The 12,302-nt window shown below is 42.2% G+C and overlaps 1 protein-coding gene across 1 annotated transcript in view; it reads right to left on the reverse strand.

Annotated features, from left to right (window-relative positions):
* Positions 1–12,302, reverse strand: part of LOC138295473 (xanthine dehydrogenase/oxidase-like) — a 794,335-nt gene that overhangs the window by 691,372 nt on the left and 90,661 nt on the right. Inside the window, exons 4-6 of the mRNA XM_069233806.1 lie at positions 10,987–11,095; positions 10,490–10,616; positions 7,945–8,006 (exon numbers count right to left, since the gene is read on the reverse strand). Coding sequence (XP_069089907.1) covers positions 7,945–8,006; positions 10,490–10,616; positions 10,987–11,095 — 298 coding nt within the window. The remainder of the gene's footprint in view (positions 1–7,944; positions 8,007–10,489; positions 10,617–10,986; positions 11,096–12,302) is intronic.

Here is a 12,302-nt window from a genome sequence, read left to right on the forward strand (position 1 = left end):
TCTTGACCGTTGGGGCATTTTCTGCTTATCCCTTCATAATTGCCTTTTCCACAAAAGGTATCCAAGAAAATGTTATGTTCCTTTTTACCAACATCTTGAGGAATCTAAAGGTGCTCAGCAATTAAGGATTCCCTTGGAGGGCACAGAGAAAATAGCCCAAATACAGCAACATTTTGTTTTTGTGGGAAATATGAGAAAAAGGCACTGTGCAAGAAAGTGTATGTCTGTACAAATGACCTTAACAAAGATTTTGTTGTGCTAATATCATCTTCGCAGCATTCAGGAACAGACAGAGGGGGTCATTCCGACCCTGGCGGTCCATGACCGCCAGGGCGGAGGGCAGCGGAAGCACCACCAACAGGCTGGCGGTGCTTCCTGGGCTATTCTGACCGCGGCGGTAAAGCCGCGGTCAGAAAAGGGGAACCGGCGGTTTCCCTCCGGTTTTCCCCTGGCCCAGGGAATCCTCCATGGCGGAGCTGCTTGCAGCGCCGCCACGGGGATTCCGACCCCCTTCCCGCCAGCCTGTTTCTGGTGGTTGTCACCGCCAGAACCAGGATGGCGGGAACGGGTGTCGTGGGGCCCCTGGGGGCCCCTGCACTGCCCATGCCATTGGCATGGGCAGTGCAGGGGCCCCCTCACAGGGCCCTATACAGATTTTCACTGTCTGCTTAGCAGACAGTGAAAATCGCGACGGGTGCCACTGCACCCGTCGCACCCCTGCAACTCCGCCGGCTCCATTCGGAGCCGGCTTCCTCGTTGCAGGGGCTTTCCCGCTGGGCCGGCGGGTGGCCTTTTGACGGTCGCCAGCCGGCCCAGCGGGAAAGTTGGAATGGCCGCTGCGGTCTTTTGACCGCGGGGCGGTCATGCGGCGGTAACCGCATGGCGGGCGGCGACCGCCGGCCGCCGCGGTCAGAATGACTGCCAGAGTTTTTAAAAGAAAGCAAACTTCTTCCCCCCACTTTTTGTATTTTTGTTTTTTAGTCGGTAGACCATTTTTCCGATTTTAAGTGGTTTTAACTTGTTGTTTGTGGTGGAAATGGGTGAAGCAGATAGGTAAACCTGGAAAGCTATTTTTTTAAACTAGACAAAATTTCAAATTTAGCAATGGGTAATTGAGTAGATTGTTTATAGTTTTTACGAAGAAAAAAATTGTTAAAATCAAAAATAATGAAAACAGATATGAAAAATAGAATTTGTGAACATTGTTTTCATCTAATGGCCAGTTTACGCAAGCAACATACTGTTATTCCCGTCAGATTCTTCTTCTTGTCACAAGGTGTTTGTTACTTGTCCAAAATCAGCAAGACCCAGGGTCAACAATCAAGCTGTAACAAACATAGATCATGTTTCATATGACAAAATCTAATCTATGAAAAATGGGAATGAAGGAAACCTATACATTTTTTTAAAGTGCACAGGATACGGAGTTTAAGAAAAGTGGGTATTTGTACACCTCTTAATTTGAGATTACCCACATTATTGTGATTCAGAGGACATTTTGCAAAATATGTTTTTCTGACACACTGGCTTAGCGCAGGAAAACAAAACTGGAGAGAAATTCCATTGGTAATAACATGTTCTACTAGTCTGTATTTCCACACTGCCCCTGGTAAAAAATGTTAAAAAAAAAAGCAGCAGGTGCTAACTTGCTCAAGCAGCTTGCCGGCGAAGAGATGATCTGTCCCATGTCTCTTTGAAAGACGGTGTGGTTGTACAAAATAGGAATGTAGCTTTATATACTGACAGCACTTGAATCTTAAAAAGTTCATAAAAAATAAATCATACATATTGATCAAAACTTGCCAGTTGCCTTTCTACTGCGGATATATTGAATTATAGCATGTTGGCAGTCAGGTTCTAGTCATATAGCCTACAAGAGTAAAGCTTGAGTGGTCAACATCGACACCTGGAAGTGTAGGTGGAAATGTATTTTTTACCAATATCTGTTGCATATTCAATGTTGTGATGTATATACCCCACCCCCCAAGTAATAACTCCTGTAAACCAATCTCAAGGATCATCTATAAAGGGGTACAGCAATCTTATGACCCTCCTTATCCTCTTCCAACTCATTCAGTCCACTTCCTCCCTGCCATTCGCGCTTTTCAGTTGTGCTGGCTGTGGTTCAGGCTGTTGTGTCATGCTAGAGCATCACCCGCTTTCTCCCACCTATATTGAACATCCTAAAACCAGTGCTAAGCTTGTAAAAAAAAAAACATAAGTGTCAGGAGGCCACCATGGCTTGCACAACCCAGTGAAAATGTAAACTTAGCACTTGTATAACACACTACTCAGCTGTTAGGGTCTCAAGGCGCTGTACACATACCACTGTGGAACCCCTCCTGGCTTTTCCCTGTGAGGCTCAGACTCCTGGGCAACCCCCAGGGTGAAGCCAGGCATCCAAGCGTTGTCAGGGCTGTTGTGGAGATTAAGCAAGCTATTGCCCAGAGTTACAGAGTGGGACCCATTAATTAGATTAGCCACCGAGGAGAGAATTATCTGGTTCAAGGAATTGAGCCCAAGACCCGCCAAGGTGGGAATTGAACCCTGGTCCCAGGCCAGATCTCTGCATCAGGGTCTGTTGCTCTAACCATTGTGCCAGACTTCTCCAGCGCTGCCAACGACAGTATCAGTGCATTGTCACTAACCATCACACTGCTACAATGGCAGATAGTAGCTTTTAATGTATATTGAATTAATACATAACTGTTGTGCTCATCTCTAAATTACACAAACAGCACCACCATGTGGCAGCTGTCATAAGTGCCAGTGTTGACAATTAAGTGCCGTACCGAGCACCGGGAACCACTGGCTACAATTAAGCACTGCCTGAAACTCAATGGGACATGGGAGAAGGTACAAATTAGTGTGGGCCATCTTGTGCCATTCTAGCCACCTCCCTTGGCGTTCTGGAGACCTCAGGAAGCAGCAGACCACTGTACATTAGGGCACCGGCTGTAGGACCAAATTACACATAAAAGTACCAAATAACTAACTCAATTTTATACTGCTCTTTTATCTGAGCAGAGAATAACCACCATTCCAATCAGCTACTGATGCTTGTGGCTATCTGTCATACACAATGGAACACTTCTATTTAAGAAAGTATATCAAACCAATATGCTCTTCAGAACTTTAGAATAAAGAACATCGTACAAGTTGCAATTAGTTTTGTAGCGACAGCCAGCCTTATCAGACGCTCAAAAGCCAGAGAAAGAAGAGGAAGGCTAGGGATTTATCATTGGTGGGGTCAAGTGTGCATCTTTGCCTTGTGCTACTGCACACACACACACTTGCAAGGGGTGTGTGTGATTTGAAGCACAGGTTTTATACAGGAAAGTTTAAATGTTATGCTTTGATGAAGGTGGAAAGGTTTGGAGAAAACATATTTTTCTCAAATTGTATGCCTGCCTCCAGAAGGTGTAATTTTGTGATGAAAATCTCTTTCTGCACAAGTTAGTAGATGGAGATTTGCCTCAAAATCCATGGGTGAGTACATGGGAACATCCATGTCCTACCAATTGTATGCCTCCTTCACTTAAAGTAGCGCATAGTGGGAATTTGTGTTACTTTAGAGTCACTGTCTGATGTGATTCAGGATTCGAGTTGGAAAGTAAACCCCAAAACAACACCAGGTTTTCATCACTTTGGTGATGAAAAACAAACAAGCGCACAGTGTTAGTAAATTTGCCCCATAAACTTAGGATTTGAAACGGACAACAATAATTGGAGCTGTCATACTAATAACACTATATTACCTCAAAGGAACCCTTTTTAGCAATCTTAGAATAAAGAAAGATACAGGGAAAGCAATTAGGTTCTAAACCTATGCCTTTCAATTTGCATGCAGCACTTTGATGCCTGTTTATAGTTCAATGTGCTATCTTATAAGGATTGTAACTTATGAACGCTAAGTAGCAAAAGGATCTCTGCGAGAAAAGCAGTAACCCACTGCACCATCTACATAATAAAATACTAATCTGTGATCTGCATGTCACAAATTGTGCTTTGCAGTGAGAACATTAACTCTCTATGCTACTTTATCATGAGTTGAAACTGTGAATACACAAATCTCGTCATCAAGTGCATCGGCCTCCATAGTGGCATGCTATAGTAAATTTTCCATGTAAAATGCAGAGCACACAAAGATCTCTGCCGGCTGCTCTTCTGTTGCCTCAGCCTATGATGCAGAGGGCTCCCCCACTTTAACCATTGCATCCAGTGCAATGGCAATGGTCACACTGCTCTAAATCTGGCACTGTGGCTGCACCGCCTGATGCCAGAATGAGAAAGGCAAATAAGGGCGACAAAAATGAAGACTAACTAGAAGTTAATAACAAACTAAAAAACTGAGTTTGTTTGTTCGGAAGGTTTTCTGTTGCCCTTTTATTGAGAAATGACAAGCTTTCATGAGACATTGAAGAAAAAAGTCAAACCTAGTTCGAGGTTCCATATTTATAGTTTAACAGTCATTAAAAACAAAACCAGCAATCAAGTCAATCAAAGCAACTGCCCCCGACTTTGAAATATTTAATGCAGACACCCAACTTCCAATCGTGCCTCAGTCAAGGGATATCACAGTTATATACAGACTAACCTGTGACGCGTGCCTCAGGTCTCTGCGTCCATTGTCTGAGAGACTGAGGATTATTGGCAAAGGGTGGGCAAAATGATTGCCCATGCCCGCAATTCTGGTGAAAGAAGGGAACTTTGGAAAGAAATGTGAGCTTCATCAGACTTGAACAAAGGTGATACGTTTGCACTAGATCTACCCACCAAACGTATTCCGTGCTTGTCCAACCGAACATGGAGGGGTCATAAGCCTGCAGGAATTTTTGTGCATGCTATCACATGAGTGACTGTAGGAAAACAGAAAAGCAGATGCTCATCATCTTGATTTGGCACTGCCAACAGACATAGGCCCTCATTTTAACCTCGGCGGTCTTTTTTGAAAGACCGCCGAGGTTACTCCGGGCTGAAGACCGCCAGTGGTGCCAGTCTCCCACCCATCGTATCATGACTGCTGGCAGCCCTCTGCCCTTTTTCGGACGGAGAGCCACCAGCAGCCATACTGGCGGTCGGCGGTGAAGTGGAGGCAGCTCCACCTCCACGTCATCAGAACACCACCCACCAAATCACAACCCAGGATTCGGCGTGGCGGTGTTCTGTGGCGGGGAGCTGGCGGCAGAGAAGCCCCCTTGGATCCCGTTCAGTCCCGGAGGATCACCGGACAAGGTAAGGTGATCGTCCGTTAGGGGAGGAGGGTGTGTTGTGTGCGTGCATGGGGGTGTGAGTGTGTAGAGGGGGTGTGTGAGTGTATGGGAAATGTGTGCGTATATGTCTGTGTGCATGTGTGCGTGTATGTCTGCATGTATGTGTAGTAGTTGTGTGAGCATTGTGTAGGGTGTGTGTGTGTGTCAATGTTTTTGGGGGGGTGGGGGTGGGGAGAGGGGTTCTGCCACCTTTGGGGGGTGGTAGGTAGGTCGTGGGTTTGGGGGGAGGATTCTGGGGAGGGGGGGGAGTGGGAGACCCCTATCAGTGCCAGAGAACAAATTCCCTGGCACTGATAGTGCCTACCGCCATTGTTTCGTGGCGGCACAAAACCCCACGAAGTCCATAGCGGTATGCGGGGTCCTGATACTGCCGAAGTCTCCAGCCCAGCGGTCGTTACCACCCTGGCGGTCGGAGTGTAGAAGTGGCGGTTTGGCATGGCGGTAACCGCCATGCTTATAATTTCTTTTTTTTTCGCCGGCCTGTTGGCGGTATTACCGGCCCTTCTACACCGACCTCCAGGGTTGTAATGAGGCCCTTAGTATTCTGGAAATACAGTGAAGCACCGCTGAGAACAAGCATTGGCAAACCCAAAAAGCCTCACCTATGAGGGCTATTGGCTTTGGCAATGTTTTGTAGCCATGCTGTACAGGAGCATGAATGCTTTGCAGTGTGGACAAAACTAATTTAAACAGGCATTTGCAATGCCAATAGGTCTGGCTTTAAAGGAATGTTGTATTGTAATTGAAAGCATTACAGGTAGGTAGCATCTGAATGGATATGTGTTTGTGTGGAAGCCAAGAACAATAGAATAATATTGGTGTAGGTTAAAATGGCAGGTGAGAGTTGCACTGTCCAGTCAGATCTAAATATCCATTCACACTCATAACTGCCCTCCTCCCATCTGTGCTGCTGCCAGAGAAAAACAACATACATTATCTAGTTATCTATGACACTTTAATAGCATTCCTGTGTCATTTGTGTGCCCCTGTAGTTTCAAGCTTATGCAGCTGGATTAATAAACAAAACGGTCACAGCTGCATGGTGGGCAAACACTTTTCTTGTGGAAACACACGACTGTCCAATCAAATCATGTACTCCTTCTTCACAATATGTGGGCAGTGTCAAAGACCCTTTTTAGTGATGCTCACATATTTGTCTGGGGACAGCTGCGCTATCAAGCTATACCATAAAATTACTGTGTGAAAACCTTTAATGGCCTATTTCGCTGCTTTAATCTATGTAATAAATTGTGTACTGTTGGAGGTAGGGTGGTGGGCAGAAGTTGGGAGGGAATTGAAATTGTTTTATTTAGTAGAGATACCTTAAAGTTGAATAGGTGCGCATGCCCAACTATTGTATATGAAAAGTAATAAAAAGCGATTGAAACTAAAAAAGCACTATGGTGCAGTCAGGGCTAATGTACTATTGTTTTTAAATGTATGAGCTTTGGATGCAATATAGTCCTTTTCTTTATTATTATTTTCAGCCAGGCTGCACATCAGTCACACTACTTTACAGCATCGCTACAGAACATTGCCAAAGTTATCCTTGCCCATGCTGCACAGCATAAACAATGGTTTCAAAGTAGAGATCTACTGGCTTTGCCAATGTTTGCTAGGTCTCAGCACAATATACCTGTGATTCTGAGCAAATTAGTAAATCACCCCCATGCATGAAAAGAAAATAAATATGACACTTGAGAAAAAAAAACTTATCACATAAGGAAAGCAATGGCGCTCATGCCCAGGTCTTAGTGAAAAGAAATTTGGAAGCAGATAACATCTGCTGTCCCAAAAAAAACAGATAACATCTGTTGTCAAAGGGGAAAAGTCTTTTTTGAAGTGTGCGGCATAGCAAAACATAGTAAAAAATGTCAAGAGATTCAACAAGGACGATAGATAAAAAGAAAAAAAGAAAAGCAGTGCCTTAATCACAGTGTGATCAGTAGGACTGCATTCAAGCTGAAGCAATCAGTAATTGGTCTATGCTCCAGTGGAAAGAAGAGGAAGAGAAGCCAGTGTGTGCTGAGCAATTAGAAGGCAGCAAATAAGAATGACAATGAATCCAGTGAACTTTAAGTTTAAGCAATAAATTGGCTGCAAGCCCTTTGCTTATACAATATCTCCTCTAAGTGAGAACGCATGGGCAGTCACAGGCGAGACCTTAAAAACAGAAAAGGTAAATGACTGTCAAGTGGAGAGCTCAAATATTCACTTGAGCAAAAAGGCCCTTTTATTCCTTAGTATGTTTTTGCTATTTTTTTTTTAACTTCCAGATCCAGAACTTCACAACTTTTCCCAAAGGTGTCCCCTTAAAAGTAAATGGCAGTATTATAGATTGACCCTCAGAATTAAAATATGAAGTTATGGTACAGTTTGTATAATATCTGGATGGTTGGGTTTAGCTTCAGGAAACCCTCTTCTTCACAATATCTTACGTTGCACTTATCCCATTGATTTCCATATTAAACCCATGGCCTGAATGACCAAAAAAAAAAACAATATATATGGATCAATCTTCTCTCAACATGGGAAACATAAAAACGACATTGTGGTGCAATTTGTATACCAAACTGCTACACCCATGCAATAAAAGTGTTTTATTGTTTTGCATTTAATCTCTGTATACATGCAAACACACACGTCTACACGTATCTATTTCTTCACTTACCTTTGCAAACGTCCTGTAGCCTTCAAGAATGGGTCTATATCCTGTGCATCGGCACAGATTTCCTGTGTGCACAGAAAAATGCATACATAAGATGTTAGAATGAACCTCACTATATAGAAATGCACACGGCCGAAATTACACTCTTTTTTTCAGTGGTCAAGAATGTATTCCCGTACCCCGAATGCTGTTTTTGTGAAAATTCTGATTTTTTAGGAACTCTCGCAGTATTACTTTGGCACAGCTGGAAATCGGTAACAATCAATGACAGTCGTAGATTTCCTGGACTAATCACATATATGACTACTTATACATACAAAAATGTGACATTATGGTTCAATGTCTGTGTTAGAAAACCCCTTTCAGAGGACAAAAACCACCAATCCAGATTCCGTAGACCAGGAATTTGTCCTTTTAAATTACACGTGTGTGTGTATAAAGTGCACTTAGATGTGAAAATACTTTTACGAATCAGACCCACACTGTTTGAGAAGGACTTTACTATGGATTGGCAAAGTCCCACTTGTAAGTATTTGAAAGATGTACCTACTACAGGTCCTCGAGAAAATAGTTTTCCAATAAAGGTCCCTTTTCTGCTATGGGTCCCTGAAAAGCAAGTTACTTACCTTCGGTAACGCCTTATCTGGTAGAGACAATATCTAGTTGCAGATACTTTACTTAAGAATTACCCCTAGGCGTCAGTCTGGATCCGGAGATTTTTCTTGAGCAATACCCTTGCATGCTGTTAAGGTAGCATTAGCATGGTCCGCGGCAAAAATGATGTAGTGGGTCCTATATAAGTACCATCATATCGCGCTGACATCAGTTCTTTTCATTCCATGCCAGCCAGCGCGATCTGAAGAGAGCATCCCTCTGCCAATTTCTGACTGGCTTTTTTTGACTGTTTTTCGAGTTTAAAAACTCCTAGTGCATTGAGGATCTCATCGAGGAAGCCCTGTAGTTCCTGTAATCAGGCAATGTCCATGACAGACTCACACCTCGTGTGTCTTTGGAGCCTGGAGCACGACCACAACCTGAAATAAGGCTGTGAGTGTTGGGCCATGCATCCGAAGACTTTGAGGGAGTGGTCCCTAAAGCTGATGGTGGCCTGACACTCAACTCTATGCAAGTCAAGATCAGATCTCGGTCGAGAGGAAGGTCCCAGGATCGAATGCAGTGTATATAGAGAAGTCTCTATCAGTTAAAGGAGTTCTATTCTCCAGGTCCTGCCTCAAAGAATTTCCTTGACCACGTCCCTGCAGAAGGAGCTTGAATCTTTAGGTTGTGGTGGAGGAGTTTCCTTCCACAGATCCCCAATCAAGTTTCCTTCCCCAGGACTCTGTTTAAGGAGTTAACTTCCCTAGGTCCCAGATAGAATAATGTTTCTGATCCAGTCTCTGATGAAGTGTATTCCTACTACAGCCGCAACTATAAGCAAGAAACAGCAGCCAAGTCGAAAATTGAGCATTTTTATTAATATGCCACTTAAAATATTGTCCCAGTTTCCCTTTATCATTTTTTTCAATTTTCTATAGAGCACTACCTACTAATATTATTGGTTTGTGCTGGGGAATGGCAACCTCAGACAGTATCGAATCATCTCTTCTCTTTTTTTGCACCGATTTGTAAGTACTTGTTCCCAACTGATGAGTGTTGCACTCAAAATAGCCTGCTGTTTCTTCCAATGCAAAGACTGCAATTTTCCAGCCTATACATTTTAAGTTATTTTCATATCTTCCACAAAAATACTACATAGATGTTAGTTGGGAAACATTCAAGTCATCAGTTCATTTCAACTTTGACAGAGATAGTCACAATGCCTGAAAGTAGCATTTTTTACTGCAGAGGTGATTGGTGGAGACCTACGAGGGTTGGGTCCATGTAAAGATTTGACAATATCCACAATTTATATACCGTGAATGTTAATGGGTCACATTTACATTGCAGATATCCTGAAACTCTCCCCCTGCTAGAGAGAACTGATATCAGGTGCTCCAGTATTTCCAGGGGCCGTGGTTAATTGAAATTACAAGAGGAACTGGAGCTTCTTCTGAGAAATGAGGAATTGCTGGGGAATCAGTAATATCAGCCCTCATAGCAGGTTAAAACCTATTGTTTCCCAATTTTTCAACTAGAGATTCCACCTGCCTCCAGCAGATTGAGTCAATACAGATTGACGGAGTCACCACAGACCTCATAACACCAGTCCATTTGATAATGCCCCTTAGCAGCTGAGTGGACATACCAGGTGCTTGTAGTAAGGCCCTCTGTACCATTTTAAACCCTCATAATAGCCTAACAAACCCTTCTGAATTGTGTTCTTTTTCCTCTTTCAATATACAATCAAAGGGCTTGATTCACAAAGGAGTGCAATTTTAACATTGTTTATTATTCACATTTCTTTATCACTTTAGAGTCTCCCCACATAGAAAGATAGGACAGTTCTAGTTTGTGAACAGCAAACAACCGTAAACGTACAAAAGTGTAAGTTTACCTTTGTGAATCATGTCCCATGTGGTTAACCTGTGGGCCAAGTTTATGCAATTACCTTGGAATGCATTCTCAATCTCTTCCACAGTCGGCTCCGGTGAATTGCGAAGTAAGGTGTACATGGACATGACAAATCCGGGAGTGCAAAACCCACACTGGGAGCCATGGCTCTTAGCTATTCTCTCCTGTGAGCAGAAAAACAATTGCAAAATACTACATCAGTTGTCGTTAGGGTAGACAAAACTCCTACCTTATTGTTTCAGGGTAGTTGTAATTTAAATGCTCCACCATACATACCCTGTGTGAAATTGATATCACAAGGCAAATTTTTTCATCTATTTTTTTATCTGACAAACCATGTTTTATTTACTTGTGTATTCACTTCCCCTTTTGCATTAACTACACATGATCATTACTAAAAATCTCACGAGTCGGAGCCAAAAATGTTGTACATGTTATGATGAATCCTTCAAGCTTACAAAGCTGGAGTTTGTATCATGAAGATATGTTATTTGTATTTATATGCAATGAAGTTGATTGCCACATGAGCAATACCTGGACTGGATGTAGTCTTGTCTTTGTACTACCAATTCCTTCCACTGTGGTCACAGCAACATGGTGAAGAGAACAGACAGGTGCCAAGCATGCATTAGCCGAATAGTGGCTAAACCTGGGAGTCAAGGTCTGGTAACATATAATAATGAGCACGACTTACTTTGAAAGGATGAAATATAAAGGAAAAATGCTTATCCTTAGGTCTTTTCTGTGTGATGGAATCTAAATCACAATTAAAACCGCTAATTTGTTGAATATTATATATCACTTCCATTTTTCATTCTACTTATTGCAAATCATTTCAAAAGACAAAACATCCATCAGTATACAATAAAGATATAACCAAATAGGGTATTTAATAATTAAAGATTACATATATGAAATGCAATAAAAGAAAAGGAGCTAGATTGCAAATCAGAGTTTTGAATCATTATAGATAAAGCTCTGTCACATGTGTCTCAACAGAGCGTTTCAAAATTTAGGACCTGATATATGACCATCAGAATTTACAACAATTACCAATTCGCAAAATGGGAATCAAAAAATTGTATGAATGAACATATGATCGTCTGAATTTGGGATTCAATTTGCAGAATTGCAAAACGAGGAATTACAATTTGTGGCCATCAACTTGGTAGACACTGTTGTCATCAATAGCTTGAGACTGTGAGAGTGTGAATTTTCTAATGTTTATAAATGATTCTGGTATACTAAATGTATAATGAATTAATGTGCAAAACGGGTGACTTTTGAAAATGGATGCCACCGTTCGTTTTCTGTTCCTAACTAAGCAAAATTCTAAATAAATAATGTGGTTATTTTCCATAATTCATTGCTTACATAAAAGTGTATTTGATACTTTAATAGATGTGTCCACAGCTACCCATAGTGGGTTGCTGCATTACGTCTTACAATGCCATGTTTTAACTGAGCATTGCATAAATTGAATGATCTGTTGTTTAAGAATGTTGCTAATACATGGTTTCTTCCTCAAGGATGGAAGTAAAAGTAGCAAGAGAGAAAGTTTCTTCCTGAGAAGAGAAGTTTAGACGAGATGGAACAATGGAGTTACAGACGAGACGGAAGAGGAAAAGTTACTGTTGAGAATATGTCCTGGTTAATACGATACTGTAGTATTTTAGGGTATCAATTCTAACTTCTATTGGCTGGAACGTAAACCACCCCATAAACCAACCAATCATAAGCTTATTGAAGATTAGTATGACAACCTGGGTAGGATTATCTGGGGTGAGAATGATTTTGGTGGCTTAAGCTGTTGGTAGGCCCGATTCTCCTGAAGACATACCTGATGGTGT

The sequence above is a fragment of the Pleurodeles waltl genome, chromosome 5 (genome assembly GCF_031143425.1).
Source record: "Pleurodeles waltl isolate 20211129_DDA chromosome 5, aPleWal1.hap1.20221129, whole genome shotgun sequence".
NCBI classification, from domain to species: Eukaryota; Metazoa; Chordata; class Amphibia; order Caudata; family Salamandridae; genus Pleurodeles; species Pleurodeles waltl.